This window comes from Diabrotica virgifera, chromosome 2, assembly GCF_917563875.1.
Source record: "Diabrotica virgifera virgifera chromosome 2, PGI_DIABVI_V3a".
Classification (NCBI taxonomy): domain Eukaryota; kingdom Metazoa; phylum Arthropoda; class Insecta; order Coleoptera; family Chrysomelidae; genus Diabrotica; species Diabrotica virgifera.
In genome coordinates this window covers 185,825,697-185,842,667 of record NC_065444.1, presented here as the reverse complement: position 1 = coordinate 185,842,667, position 16,971 = coordinate 185,825,697, and the positions used below count along the sequence as shown (strand labels likewise).

The 16,971-nt window shown below is 32.9% G+C and overlaps 1 protein-coding gene across 1 annotated transcript in view; it reads left to right on the top strand.

The window, feature by feature from the left end:
- Positions 1–16,341, top strand: part of LOC126880319 (zinc finger protein 678-like) — an 86,696-nt gene extending 70,355 nt beyond the window's left edge. Inside the window, exon 3 of the mRNA XM_050644125.1 lies at positions 15,363–16,341. Within this exon, the coding sequence (XP_050500082.1) occupies positions 15,363–16,333 (971 nt within the window). The 3' untranslated portion in view covers positions 16,334–16,341. The remainder of the gene's footprint in view (positions 1–15,362) is intronic.
- Positions 16,342–16,971: the final 630 nt, after the last annotated feature.

Below are 16,971 nucleotides of genomic sequence, written 5' to 3'. Positions count from 1 at the left end.
TTGAAAGTTTGGTCACAAAAAAGGTATTTAGTGAATGGTTCCACAAAGACTTTTTTTTATTTAGCTAATGCCTCGGCAACTAATGGGCATTGGCATGGTCAGAGCTGTGAGGTGCATCTGTTTAATATGATGCAAATCTTCGAAATACCACCCCTTAAGAGCCAAACCAAACGGACCACCCTGCAGCGCAACTCTGTGGATCCACAGAGTGGCTGACAATGAATTACTGCGGGTTCTTATGTAGAGTGGCTGTCGCACCCCACACGAGAGAGTGTAGCCGGCCACAGTCACCGAGCGTCACTGCTAGTGGCGTCCACTAGTGGCAAACCCAATTCAGACAGACCACTTTTGTAGCTGCTTCAGATGTTTACGAGAGGTTATAGGGTGAGCACCTAAAATGAATTTTGATTCGGAACGGTTTTTGATTGATGTGCAAAACAGACTGGATATATGTGATACAAGAACCCGAGTGCATATTTATAGGTCATTAAAAGGAAAACCGTGGGATGTCATCTTTGAATTATTTGTTTCTGATTTTAAAGAAGGTCCTATCGAAAATAATAAATCCCATAAGCAACGTTTTCTCTATTATTTATATTTACCTACATTTTATTATACATTGGATGCATTTGAACTGAACAAAACAAATAGGTATTCACAATATTGTTTGTTTATTTATGTTAAATAGTAGGGTCCCATTCTAGGTCAAAAAAGGTTTTATTGTTTGTTGTTGAAAACAAAACGATAATATATCAATCAAAAGGGGGTTGCAAGCTAACATGTTTTTCACTTTCACTCGGTTGTCAGGTTGTATCAAACTATTTTACGCCTGTACAATACCAGATGTACTGGTTGATTTTTTATGTGCTTCTTTCTGTGATATAGTTGTTTTTGTCTGGTTCTTTTTAATTCCATTTATGTAGATAATTAAAGTTATTTAAGTATGAAATTTTATAAAATATTTAAAACTATGGACATTACAAACACTGATTTTGACGAACACACTTTTTTAAAAAAATATTAGCTGCCAAGTTTTTAATCATTTGAACAAGCTTACTTTTTTTTCTCACTCATTACATTAAACGCCTCACCCTTCCAAACGATCCACTTTGCAGCGTAGTTGCCGGCGCTAGAAAATCACCTGTTTCAGCCACTCTGTGAATCCACAGAGTAGCGCTGCAGTGTGGTCCGTCTGGTTTGTTAAATATTATTGAAACTTAACTTTTATTTTTATTAAAAGAAACTATACAAAATGAACGAAAACTTTTATTTTAAAAACAAAACATATTTTAAATTAAATGAAAAAATATGTATTAACACTACACTAAATGGGTAGGCGCGAAATTTGCTACAAGGCTTTTTAAATGCATTAATTTTTTTTTTCGAATCCTGAGAAAACTAATTAGTATTTTTGAAAAATTTAAATGTAGAATAAAAGATTATCTCTATAATGTTTATTCAAAAAAGTTACAGGGTGAAAAAAAAAAGAAAAAATTGAGTCTACTTTTTAATATCAAATATTTTATTCAAAAGAAACTTTTTGTTTATTCTAAGGGACTTTCGGCCCTCGGTAATAATGTAATCTTTCGGCCTGCGTTTAAATTTTTCAAAAATATTTATTAGTTTTTCAGGATTCGAAAAAAAGTGAATGCATTTAAAAAGAATTGCAAGCAAATTTTGCGCCTATGATCTTAAGTTAACATTTACAGAAATTATAACTTTACCCTTCTGACTTTAATTTTGGCAAGCTCGTCAATCAGATTGATGTAGTCTAGTGGGGATAGATATGTGTAACAACTATTAGTTAGAACTCTATTGAAATAAGTGATAAATTTTTTAGATTTGTTCGTCTTAAGGAGCTTTGTAAATAGTTTTTAATTTTCAAAAACTTCTTTCCCCACTAGCTACCGAGTCAGGGAGTTTTAATAAAATTCTTAGTTTACAACTACATTTGGGTATAAAGAAATTAGGTTATTTTGGCACAATTAGTTCAAAACCTATAAAGGTTTCATGGAGTATGGTATCATTTGAAATATACATATCACGCAATTCTTCTAGATCAGCGTTTCCCAACCGGTGGGTCGCGACCCACTAGTGGGTCGCGGGCAGACTTCAGGTGGGTCGCGACGTGGCTCTTACAGTAGCTGAATAACGTACATATATATCATCATGGGTGAGGGATGGGTCGCGAATATGAAAAAACATCATAAGGTGGGTCGCCAGACATAAAAGGTTGGGAACCACTGTTCTAGATCATTATATCATCAGATTTTTTTCTTTTTCTATTGAAAGTATTGAATGAGGATTCATACAATATTTTTCTAGTGTTTCATCATATATTTCCCTCAATTTAAAAATATATAAAAATTTTAAATTTTTAATATGAATGAGTTTCTAGTAGATCAATCGATCAATCAAAGAATTAACGGCAATGTCTAAAATATAGATGAACAAATTTATTTTAAATTTAGATGCATCTGTTCAGACTCATCCACAGATTTTTCGTAGTCAAATAAACGCTTTTTTCTCCTGGCTCGAATTTCATTTTCAGCTGGAAATTCGGAACTTATATCAAAATTTTCTGCAATTTCATTAAATTTTCATTCGGTCATTAGCCATATTGTCTGTAATTTTTCATTTTTTCTACAGTTTTTGACAACATTTTTACATAATCTGACAATTTTTTTTTTATTTTACTGATTATGCCGCCCCCCTTGTGATGCCGCCTGATGCGACTGCCTCGCTGCATCATAGCACGGCACAGCCCTGGGCATGGTAGGTACGGTAAATTTTTGCAGTTAGGTACCTAGTGTCATGTGTAGTGTGTGTGTTGAGTAAGTGTCTTGTTACTTTGCAAAGTCGACGTCATTGTCTTTGCAAAGAGATGCTAATTGTATCCGAACGTCTACGGTCCCTCCGGTGAGTACCTATCCCATAAGAACAGAAACTAGTTTCATTTATTAATTTATAATAAACGAAAAATTTCTGAACCTGAACATGTTTATAAAAGGAGCCAACTTGCCTATCCTATAAAAGGTTTACTTGTATTTGACATTGATTAACACCATCCAAATGAACAAGAACTTAGAATGAGCAATAGGAATATCCAAACTATCTTCCTACTACCACACTGCACACCTTTATTATAGCTGATGAGTCAAAAATCCAAAAAGTAAGGCCCTTGTATAAAATTAAATTGTTCACCCATATATCTGTGGCTTGGAGCTAAAAGGGCCAATGTCAATTTTTTGCTGTTTTAGTAAACCAGTGCATTAAACATCGTTTGATACATACTTTCATATGCTAAAACGGCCTATGTCAAATTCAACCAGAAAGCCGTAATATTAGTGTAATGGAATGTCGTAATGAAATAATTCACATCAGTTTCGGTTAAAAGGGCCAAACTTGACATTGGCCCTTTTATTGATTAGTGATATTGTTATTTAGCGGAATATTCAGTGGGCCAAATATACAGGGTGAGGCAGATAAAAGTCCTATTAGAAATATCTCGTGAACTAAAGGAAACAGAATCATGAAAATTGGAATGAAAGGGTTTTGAAGAGTGATCTCTTTAATGAAAATATTTTTCATCGATTTGCTACTTCCGGTTATACCGGAAGTGGCTTATAACTTCGTTTTCTTAAATGGGACACCCTGTATATTTTTACATTTTTGGATTCTCCTGGATGTCTTCTTTCTTAAAATATGCGGTTTTGTAATTTTATACAGGGTAGTTTAAAAGCTAATTACGTTTTTTTATTAATTTCGTAGCAACTTTCACACCCTGTAGAATTGTAGTAGTTGGATATTAAAAACTATATTTATGTTAAAATGATTTTTAATATAGTCTACTATTATTAAAAATTATTAATATAGCAAAATATTAAATTTTAGTATACAGGGTTGGTCGAAACTCGGAATGGGGATTTTCTGAATTTTCTTAAATGGAACACCCTATATTTTATTATTGTAATGAAATGATATTTTATGCTACTTTTTTATTTCTTAAGCATTCCCTATACCTAACTACTTTAATTTGTGAGTTATTGGTGATTCAAGCTAAACATTAATTTCAACAAAAAATACGTGAAATTTTATTAGGTTGGCCGTGAAAATATTCAATCACAAATAATTTTTCGGAAATAAATACATATTAATCTAGACTGATCTTTAAAATTGCCAATAATGGTTGAGCTATCAAAATTCCTACGTAGTTAACATTCTTGGCGCGATTAACAATTAAGCACAAATTAAAGCATTTAGGTATAGGGAATGCTTAAGAAATAAAAAAGTACCATAAAATGTCTTTTCACTGCAATACTAAAATACAGGGTGTTCCATTTAAGAAAATTCAGAAAATCCCCATTCTGAGTTTCGACCAACCCTGTATACTAAAATTTAATATTTTGCTATATTAATAATTTTTAATAATAGTAGACTATATTAAAAATCATTTTAACATAAATAGAGTTTTTGATATCCAACTACTACAATTCTACAGGGTGTGAAAGTTGCTACGAAATTAATAAAAAAACGTAATTAGCTTTTAAACTACCCTGTATAAAATTACAAAACCGCATATTTTAAGAAAGAAGACATCGAGGAGAATCCAAAAATGTAAAAATATACAGGGTGTCCCATTTAAAAAAACGAAGTTTTAAGCAACTTCCGGTACAACCGGAAGTGGCAAATTGATGAAAATATTTTCATTAAATAGATCACCCTTCAAAACCCCTTCATTCCAATTTTCATGATTATGTTGCCTTTAGTTCTCTAAATATTTCTAATAGGCCAGTTATCTGCCTCACCCTATATACCTTGGCCCTTTTACCAATGACTGACTTTATTATTTAGTGGAATATTCAGTGGACCAATGTATACATTGGTGCTTTTATTTAGCATCAATTGACACATATCTACACCTGTGACATCAGCAGTATCGGCATCGTTAGTAAATTTTGGAATTAGTAAAATAGATATTAATTTAAGGACAAGAAAGATTAGGTATTAGGTAGGTTACAGTAATGGTAAGACATACAGAATCAGCATCAGTCAGAAATAATGGACTCACAGAAAATACAGATTCTAGCGATCCACAACCGTTTGAAGATAGTGGTGATGAATATTATGTACCAACAGACGACCAGTATGTAGTCGAGCAGTTTGAAGGTATTGGCACTACAACTTTAGTAGATAGTAACAGAGGAAGAAGAAAACAGGACAAAGAAGAAATTACAAGAAAATGAAAGCGCAATCCTCCCAATTGGACACGGAACGTGAGAAAATAACTAAAATCAGAAGGTATAAATCGGTTTTGAGAAAAACAATATCAGCTAAGCAACTAAAGGTACCTTGCACATGTTGGAACAAGTGCTTTCAAAAATTTAGGTACTCAAGAGAAGCGAAAAAACTTTTTACAGAGTTTTATCAGTCATCTAGTTCTGGACAAAAACAGTTGATAGCAAATTCTAAAGAAGAACAGGAAAGGAAGTTTCAACGGTTGAGACATAATGAAGGAAACTAAAGCAGACCAGCAAATAATTGCAATTAATAATATACTGGAATAATTTCCAGATGAAGCTCCATAGGAAAAAAATGATTTTTCAGAATAAGGAAAGTTTCTTAAAACAGTTTGTCCCATTAATTTAATAATAATAATTTTATTTTTATGTCTCTCTTACTACCACTTGCGTCTTCCTATTATTAATTTGTATATCTGTAATTTTTGTCTACAATTAACTATGTTGTTGCATAATAAACTATTAGTATAAAGCCACTATGTTTACTATTGTTCTAGTTATAATGGCCAATGTCGCAAAAGAAAATAAATACAAAGAAAAAATTTTAGACAATAAGGGCCAATGTCGTCTTTCTTTTCGAAATTTTTCAATCCAGAAAAAAAATAAAAACAGCCTTATTCTGTTCAAATACAGTGCGTCCAAAAAGTAACGCATAAATTCATTATTTCGTAAACCGGCGACTTTAACGAAAAATACCGAAACAGGTCGATTTTTATTTTTAAATTACGATTTTTTGGCATATATACCATACTAGTGACGTCATCCATCTGGACGTGATGACGTAATCGATGATTTTTTTAAATAAGAATAGGGGTCATGTAATAGCTCATTTTAAAGGGTTTTTAATTCTCTCTTCAGTAATATCAACATCAATATAATTATTTATAGAGGGTGTCCAAAAAAATGTTTTTTAAATGTAATTAATTGACAAAAAGATGAATGTATATAATTTGTCTGAAAACATAAAAATGTTTTATTTAAAAAATAAGCATTGATTTTCGCTTAAACGAAATGTTCAAATTTCCAAGAGGCAAATGGCTGTCATCTTTAATATTGAATTTAAGCGAAAAGTATTATTTATTTGTCGAATAAACACGTTTTTCCTGTTTTCTGACAACAGTAAAATGTATTTTTAATTAAATGAATTACATACATTTACTCCTTTTTGTCTCAATTAATTTAATTAAAATTTTTTTTGAACACCCTGTATAAATAATTATGTTAATGTTTATATTATTAAATAGAGAATTGAATACCCTTTCAAATGAGCTATCACATGACCCCTATTCTCATTTAAAAAAATCACCCATTACGTCATCAAGCCCAGATGAATGACGTCACTAGTGTGACATATATGCCAAAAAAATGTAATTTAAAAATAAAAATCGACCTGTTTCGGGATTTTTTGTTAAAGTCGTTGGTTTACGAAATAATTAATTTATGCGTTACTTTATGGACGCACTGTATATTATCCTCTGGGCAAAATTTGGTAAGTACAGTCTGCGTTACAATGAAACTATAAATAAAAGTATTTTTGACAAAAACTTCAATTGCAGTTGTCTCAAATTTGACGTAAATTAAAAGTAAAATTTGATGTAAAGATTTTGACATTGGCCCTTTTAGAACCAAGCCACAGATATTTTCTCAGGATAGTGACATAACGCAGTGCATCAAAAAATTTAATTTGAGACGTATTTTATTTAATAAGCTCATATTATTAGATAGAATGTAATATAGGTGAAGAAATATTTGAAGCAATACATGAAGAAGAAAGGCTAGTAAAAATAATTGTAGCCACCAACTACTATAACTGTACAAGTAAAACCAGATACAGCATTTAATTGTTTTAATACCTGCATAAACAATGTCTTCCCAACAATTGGCCCAGGTGGTTAAGTACATCCAAGTTGTTTTCCTGCAGCCTATTTTCAATTTCCTGTTCCAAAGTGTCAAGGAGTGGGAAGAAACGGTAGCTTTTAGGTGCTCTTTAACCCTTTCAAATGAAGCTTTAGAGCCTCCGCCAAGTTTAGCTGGGATTTTTTCTCTCCTGGTGAGCTGCGCCGGACGAAACCCAAATTTTTCCGTAATTTTAGAACAGTAATCAAACAGCTTGTCGAAGTATTGGCCTGTCCTAAAACTTTGTAGTATCTCAATTGTGCTGTTCTTGACTGATTTCAGAACGTCAAAGGTCAGGCTGACTGATGATAGTGTTTTTGACAGTATGTCACATTGTGATAAGACCTGCAGCGGGATTACGAACACTCGATGCGAGATCGCAAAACGAACCGTAGGCAAACTCGATGCGAATACGCATCGAAGCCAAAAAGTGATTACGAACTGGGTTCGAGTAGACTGTCAGAAAATCATCGGCAATTTTCGTATTTTTGAACCTACGGGATAATATTTCGAACAAATGGAATGATGTGCACGTTATATGCCAAGGAATTTCTCTCATTAACCTCAATAATTATTACAATAGAATATAAAATAAAGTTTTTATTACATATTTAATTGTTATAAACGTTTATTTTATATTCTAAGGATGGTACAGTGATAACGTGTACCTAGATATAAAAATATATGATTTTCGAACTTGAGTAGAATTTGAGATTAATTATGATTTTTTACCGTTATTAAAGATTAAATGGCCAGGGAAAGATGGGATACGTTATATAAAATATTACTAAAGGTCGTAATGGTCACTGCTAACTACCTATTCACTTCATCGAATTATGTCTCAGAGCTTTCCTTCACATATTTTTAAAGTAGGAATAAGTATTAGAGAACTTCTGTCCGTGTAATGAGTGTAATAACACCTCACTGGGAGATTTAAACAATATATTTTTTTTAATGTTCAAAACATGAGAATTATCATCAAAACCGTATAATCTAAATATCGTTTGATTAACGATTTACATTATTTCTAAATTGAAAAAATCAAAGTATGAAGTAAGTAGGTTATGTCATTATGTATTCACTTTTCTTAATTTTTATACTTGGACCGGCAAGAGAGAAAGCGTTATAGGAGATCAGCGATCTATCAGAGAGAGATAGATAGTTCGAGTTGGCAACTCGACAGGGTCGTAGGTATCGAGCAGTGCCTTCGAGTTGACTCGCATCGACAACGTAGGGAAAGAGGTTTTGTAATCACTCCCTACGGTAAACATGGCGGATACGATGCGTATCGAGTGTACGTAATCCGGGCCCTGTTTCAAGAGAAGAAGATTGAAGACGAAGTTGAAGTCTTCCATGCTTTTTAGCAAAGCGCTGGCTTGACCACCAGTGTCTGGGAAAGTGTTTTCGATTTCTTGTAGAGTCGAAATTGTAGCTTCGAAGTAGTCCAGCAATGAACGTACAGCTTCGACTCAGCAGGCCCATCTCGTGTCACTTAACCACTTTAAAGTCATTGTCCCTCCAGCAAAACCTTTTGCGCTGGCTTGAATTTTTTCGAAAATAGCGTGACGTTTTGTTGATCTTCCAATAAAGTTGTAAATACTTTGAAGTACAAAAAATGTGTTCCTTATGGAGGTTATGATTGAACAACAGCTGATTATGCACAAATTGAATATATGAGCGTTACAATGAATGTACATTACTGTTGGACTCTCTTCGAGAATTCTAGCGGCAACTCCCTTGTAAGGACCTCTCATATTTGAGGCTTTATCGTAACATTGAGCACGTAAGTTCTTAATGTTCAAGTCAAGAGGGATCAACACCATCTTAACGAGATTTGCCAACGTTTCTCCGTCAGCCTTTTACCTTTAACTTAAATAAATCTAACAATAAATTCTCCATGAGCGTAAACGTAAACAGCACATCTACTGTGTTAATTTTGTGACAATGTGCGCTAAGCCTACCCAGCCCATGAATTTCGTGCCATGTGGTGTTTGTGCTGTCTTCGCACAGACAGGTATTATAAAAGTTATTGCCCACATTTTATAGTGGTATTTTACACTTTATAGTTCACCCATGCCTCACAACTGTACATTAGAACTGGAAGTATTAAGGTTCTATATATCATGATCTTTGTTGTGTTAGATAGTGGCATCTAAAGTGTTTGATTAGTCCAAAGTTACTTCTATTTGCAAGTGTTATCCTATGGTTTATCCCTTCCAATATTGTATTGTTGATTTTTACCATGCTTCGTAGGGAGAATTCTTGAACAATTTCAAAATTAAATACTAACTGACGTTAAAATTATGTCCCATTTTGTAACTCTATCCCTGATGAAATTAGTTTTATTTTCTTACTTTAATTAACAACTTTCTTGAAAATACTTACTTTTTAACACATTGCGTGCCACGTCGCTCATATATGAGAGACACAGATGTTTTGCCAGAGGCCTAACTTTCGTGGCCATGGATATCAGTGGCCCCTGAGAGTAGTATTAGTCCAGTCGGGTAGCCGAATAACAGGCCTAACCTTGCATTAGGAGCTGCCCCAAATTTTATTTTTCTAGTCTTTAGGGGGGGGGTCAATAGTAGTGTAAATTTAAAATCTCGACCGAATTCCGCCGTTGCGTTAGCCGTCATCTTGATTTTAAACGAGAACCGTTTTTGCTCAATATCTCCGTAATTTTCAACTTTTCGACAAAAAGTATAAGAAGCAAAATTGTTGGAAATGTGATTTTCTATAATTTTATTCTCGTTTATTATTAGTTTTACGACAAAAATGTTTCTGTACAAAAATAGAGAGAATTAAATTCTACACAATTTTGATCCCTTTCATTTTTTTGCTAAAATTAATATTTAAGGTAGTATGTATGTGGAAATGGTCCGAGCGTAAGACCTGATTTATTTTATAGCAATTGTTTTTGTTCAATATCTACGCCATTTTCAACTAAAATTGTTCCAAATATTATTTCCTACAATCTCTTTTTAACAATTTTTTTCATGCAGTTGATATTTTCCAAGTTAAGTGGGAAAATAGTAAAAAGTGGTGGGGGGAGCATAATTATTGAATTGAATTTTATTTCCGAGCTGCCTCAAATTTTATAATTATATCCTTTAGGGGAGATCAATAGTAGTGTAAATTTAAAATCTCGACTGAATTCCCGGTTGCATTAGCCGCCATATTGATTTTAAAGGAGAACCGTTGTTGCTTAATATCTCCGCCATTTTCAACTTTTCGACAAAACGGTTGGAACTAAAATTGTTGGAAATACAATTTCCTACAATTTCTTTTGCATAATTTTTAAATGCGATCAATATTCTCCGAATTAAGGGGGAAAATAGTGGAAGCGGAGGGGAAGCATAATTATTGAATTGTCTCATTTATTATTAACTTTTCGACATAATTGTACATAAAGAAAATTAAATTTTATACAATTTTTGAAACTTTTAATGAAACACCAACCAAACTAAGTATGTACATAAAAGGCATAAATAATAACTTATATGCATTAAGTTCACTTAATTTTATTAACTAGCGGGTTTTATTGGTTGAATTTGTCTGTCTATATTTTAAGCTTCATGTCAGCTAATATATTTTAATATTTCAACATTTTTTTTTTTAATTTTGGACTCTATTGAGGGAAATTTCCCCATCCCCCCTCTTAGACCCGCCACTGGTTCTCTCGAAAACTTGTAGTAAATCGTAATTGCAACAATTTCAATCCTTACACTTTTTATCGAAAAGTTGAAAATGGCGGAGATATTGAATAAAAACAATTGCTATCAAATCAATCAGGTCTTACGCTCGCTCTTTTACCGCCTACCTGCTACCTTAATTATTGATTTTATGAAAAAAATGAAAGATATCAAAATTGTACAAAGTTTAATTCTTCTCATTTTTGTATGGGTACATATTTGTTGTAAAACTGACAATAAACGAGATAATTCAATAATTATGCTCTAACTGTCACTTTTTTCACCCCATAACTCTGAAAATATCGACCGCACGAAAAAATTGTAATTAACGAAATTATAGAAAATCGCATTTACAACAATTTCAGTTTCTACAATTTTTTTCGAAAAGTTGAAAATGGCGGAGATATTGTCCAAAAACGGTTCACGTTTAATATCAAGATGGCGGCTAACGCAACAGTGGAATTCAGTCGAGGTTTTAAATTTATACTAATATTGAACCCCCCTTAAGATTAGAAAAATAAAATTTGGGGCAGCTTCTAATGCAAGGTCAAATGGTATCCCGACTGGGCTATATCCTGATTAAGCGTGTCACGCAATGTGTTAAAATGAGACTTTCTAAATTAAAAAATGTTTATAAACAAAAAAGTTATTGCAAATTAAACCCGAAAATAAGCATTTTTAAATTCTTTATAATAATTAAAATAAACAATAAAAATATTTAAAGTACATTACACAATGTGAGTTTTTATGTAGTTACCAAAATGTACAAAAGATGACCCTGATCGGTCAAGTAGTTTTTAAACAATTCTAGGTATTTATCCTATTTTAAAGAAAAAAATGTCATTTTCAAATTGCCATACGGTGCTTTTTCAAAACTTGCAAGGGTATTTTTGATCTCATTCTATGAGTTTTTATGCAGTTACCAAATGTGCAACGATGACTCCGATCTGTTGAGTAATTTTTAAACTATTCTAAGTGTTTATCCTATTTTAGAGAAAAAATGCCATTTTCAAATGGCAGTACAGGTGCTTTTCCAAAAATGGAATAGATCAGTTTTTGTCCCATTCGAAAATCTCTATTTGTTTAAGAGATATAGCCTGGATAAATTAGTCTGGGACACCCTGTATAGCCTTGACAAACGTCTGAACTTTAACTTTTCAAATACAGCAGAACCCGGATTATCTGTGAGTAGATTAAACATGCTGTGGATTATCTGTGCTATTATTTTCCATTATTCAAATTGCATTTTTGAGGTTTTAGAGAAATAGTGTCATTGTAAGTCACTCAATCGAAACTATACACTGGGACAGAGACGCTAATGCAATATCGATAGCAACAGTGCTCGAGGAAATCATTTGCTGCTGACGCTGAAGATGTTACTCGGCTATATTATTAAAAAGAATTATTTTAACGATTGAACAAAAGATAACGAATTTAAATAGAAGTGAAAAGGGTGAATGTGTCGCATCAAATATCAGGAATCTATGAAGCTGGTAAGCAAACAATATCTTCTTCTTCTTCAGCCTGTTTGCATCCACTCCTGGACAAAGGCCTCCCCATGAGCAAACAATATGCGTATCAATAAATACAAGATGAATCTACAAAATTGTATATCTTAGTCTGATTCTTTCAAAAACATATCCGCATTGAAATCATTGAAAAGATCGGAGAGCATTACAATAACTGGGCCATTGTTAAGGAATTTGATTTTCACGATCACTTCGATACACCAGTTCCAAAGAGTAACAAGTCTGAATTTTAGTGTATATCATACCAAAAAGATTGTTACAGAATGATTTGAAGGGTTTACAATGAAAACAACTTTTTCTAGAATAAAAAAGAATATTTACGTAATTAAACACACTTAAATAAGCGGATGTCTAAAAAGGTCTTGGAACTTGTTTTTCTCCTCATTGTCAAAAATTTATCCTTGAATGGCTATGTACACAACGTTTATTAAAAATTAATGTAGTTGTTTAAAATCTTGAAAATTTCAAATTTAAGGCCCTTTGAAAATGACCTCTTTTCTCTAAAATGGAATAAACAAATAGAATTGTTTAAAACCTTCTAAACCGATCGGCCCCATCTTTTGTACATTTAATACCTAGATACATAAAAACTCACATTGTGAAACATGCTTTAAATATTTTTATTGTGTATTTTAATATTCAGTTATATATTTCATATAACTTTTTTATTTATAAACATTTTTTAATGTAGAAAGTCTCATTTTAAAAAGCAAATATTTTCAAGAATGTCAGTCGTCTGTGGAATGTTTTCATGTATAATGAAAATGAATATTGAAATGAATAAGAAAAGTGGTTAATAAAAAACCGTATTATTTTTATTTATTTTCTAACTTTATTTCTCTATTACTCTTTTATTATTAACTACATTTTCTTTATAACGCACTAAAAATTTCGATACGCGCGATATGGTATGTCTTTTTTGTTAACTTTCCCCAGATATTCAGTTGAAAAAGAGCGTCTTCTTCTTCTTTGTGTGCCATGCTTGTTTTCAAGCGTTGGCTGTAGTCGTATTAACAGGCTGATGAAATGTTTCTCAGTCGGCAACTATATGAAACAATTCCTCTACCGTTTGATCTGTCTATTGTCTAATGTTACGTAGCCAGGACAGTTGTTTTCTTCCTACCCAGCGTTTTCCTTCGATTTTGCCCTTAATGATCAACCAGAGTAAGCGATAACATCCTCGTTAAAACACGTGTATTACTCGCCCCGTCCTAAGATAAATCTGGCTTTACTATTCTTTTATCAGATATGCTAATATTTGGTTCGTATTCTTCTTCGTCTAGCCATTCACGTCCACATCTGAACATAAGCCTCTTCAAGTCTTCCTTTCCATTGTTTTTTATTGTACGCTACTTGTAACCAATTTTTGCCGGCAGTCCGTTTCAGATCATCTGTCCATCTCATAGGAGGTCTCCCTCTGGGTCTTTTATGCTGGTATGGTCTCCAGGTTAGAATTGTTCTGTGCCATTTGTTTAGATCGCTCCTAGCTACATGTCCAGCGTATTCCCATTTCAATTTTAATGATTTTTGTACTACATCAGTGACTTTGGTTTTCTGTCTTATCCATGTGTTTGTTTTCCTGTCCTTAAGTGATATGCCTAGCATTGCTCTTTCTATCGCGTGTTGAGTGACTCTGAGTATGTTCATATTCTTTTTGTGATTGTCCATGTTTGTGCCCCATATGTTAATATAGGAATAATGCATGCATCAAAAACTTTAAATGTAAGAGGTAGTTGAATTTGCTGATTTCTGAGTATATAGTTCAGTTTGCCGAATGCTGACCATGCTAACAACTATCTTCTTCTTTTTATTTCTTCCGTTTGAATTTCCCTGTTTAGTATTATTTTTTGTCCTAGGTAATTCTTCAACTTTTTCTATAACATTGTCGTTTATTATTATTGTCACGGTTTCTTCGAAGTGCATGACTTTTGTTTTGTTTAAATTCATCTTGAGTCCTATTTTAGAAGATTCGGTGTGTAGTTCTGAAAGCATGTTTTGCAGTTCTTGTAGGTCAGTAGCTATCAGGATTATGTCATCAGCAAATCGTAGATTACTTAGGTAGCGGCCGTTGATGTTTATTCCCTTATATTTCCAATTTAGATTTTTAAAAACGTCCTCCAAAACTAAGGTGAACAGCTTGGGTGATAGAGTGTCTTCCTGTTTGACTCCCCTGTTTAATGGTTCAAGGTTCGTGTATTCATTTTCATTTAGGTAGTATGTAGATGTAGCTTGGTTAATAGTTTCTTTTATTTATTAAGTTAATATATCTGATGTCTATTCTACAATTTTGCATTGCGTTTATTATGGACGTGTGTTCTATGGTGTCGAAAGCTTTTTCGTAGTCTACAAATGCTATAAAAACTGGAAACTTGTATTTGTTACATTTTTCTATTAATATTTTTGTGGTTAACAGGTAATCGGAAGTTGAATAGCCTTTTCTAAAAACTGCCTGTTCATATGGTTGGTATTCACATAATTTCCTTGTTAGTCTGGTAGTTTTGACTTTGTCATAACTAAGTCATAACAATATTTGGTTAGATTTATTTAAATTGTACCTCTATTAATGAAATCTGATAATGAGAATGCTATAAATAATGTTTTACCTGTTGTTATCACGCTATAAGCAATAGGATGGAATAGAGGAATAAGCTTAAAAATGTCCACTTACAACTTCTACTGTAGCAACAATTATGGTGATGTGATGATTAATGGTAAAGATGGTATATTATCGTGTCATTTGATAGCTGTGATTGGTATTTTACTATTTTCAACGGCTTGCTTAAAAAAAGGTGCAACTTACACATCTACAAGACAGCACAGGTACCTAAAACATATTTAGTATATTTTTGGGTAGACTTGTTCTGTTTGTAAAATAGTTTTATGTATTATGCTTAACTTTTTATATACATTCAATTTTCTCTAGTAAAAAATTGTTTTTATTTTAGGTTTCACGCTAAACGAGAACCAAATGAAAAGTATTGAGACATTTTTTGAACATTCATCCTATAAAGAACCCTGCATGAGTCTACATACCGAAGGAAAAACTGTAAATGAAACTGTAGAAGTTCAGACCACACACGGATCTTACAATTGTGAAATTTGTTTAAAGCAGTTTTCTACACCAAGTAATTTGAAAACACATTTAGTAGTGCACACTAAGGAAAAACTTCACAAGTGTGAAATTTGTTTTAAAGAGTTTAGCCAAGCAGGTTCTTTGAAAACACATTTAAGAGTGCACAGTGGGGAAAAACCTTACAAGTGTGAAATTTGTTTTAAGCAATTCGCAGCAAAAAGTAATTTAAAACTTCATTTTAGAGTCCACTCTGGAGAAAAACCTTACCAGTGTGAAATTTGTTTTAAGCACTTTAGTCAAAGATCAGGTTTGAAAGATCATTTGAGATTGCACAATGGAGAAATGCCTTATAAGTGCGAAGTTTGTTTTAAACAGTTTGCTCGAAATGATTCTTTAAAAACACACGCATACGTTCACACTGGAGAAACACCGTACAAGTGTGAAATTTGTTTTAAGCAGTTTAGCAAAGCAAGCACTTTAAAAACACATTTGAAACTGCACACTGGAGAGAAACCTCACAAATGTAAAATTTGTTCAAAACAGTTTAGCCAAGCAGGTGCTTTGAAAGTACATTTGAGAGTGCATACTGGAGAAAAACCATACAAGTGTGAAATTTGTTTTAAACAGTTTGCTCGAACAGATTTTGTGAAAAGTCATTTGAGAACACACACTAGAGAAAAACCTCATAAGAGTGGAGAAAAACCTATATATAATGCTGTTGATGATGGTCCTGTGGATATTTGTCAAATTATAATTAAGGAGGAACCGCATGAGGAAATAGAACAAGAGGAACATAAACTTTCGTCGTTTAAAGAAAAAGAAACCAATCCAAGTGGTAAGTAAACCACAAGAGTACTACCAACGAATATAAATCCATATAAGGGTGTATATTTGGTGGTACTAATGTCTGTTTTTAAACCAAGAGGAGTAATTGGTCCAACCTATTGATGTGGACTGGGAATATTCCCAGTGGGAAGGAATTTAAAAATGGGAATATTTCCTGGGTCATTATATCTTTCCAAAAAGTGGAAATTTATTAAAAATCCTGCTTATCTTTAAAATTTGCTGTGTTTAGGATGTATGTGTCTCAGTGTGATCTGTTTCAACAAAGTTGTACTTTTTTATCAGAAAATAATGACAGGGATGTACTACAGCATTGTCAATGGTTATTAGGTTTGTTTTTAAAGCAAGTCTCGAGTCCGAGTCTTTATAAATTTTCCTTAAATGTACATTATGTTTAAAGTAATGGCATCTGAACTATTAGGAGGACTATATCTGAAGTGGAGGCAACTATTAGGCCTCTTTTGTGGTGGAGGAGACTCAGAGCTGCGGTTTAGCCGATCTGGCAATAAGGATCCTGCTGGTTGCACTCTAACAAGAGAAATCGTTTATCATCAGAGCGAGCAGCCAAGCTTACCTACCTTGCTTACAATTGGAAACTAATGAACAGCACTCCAAAGGAAGGTTCTTTAAGCCGAACG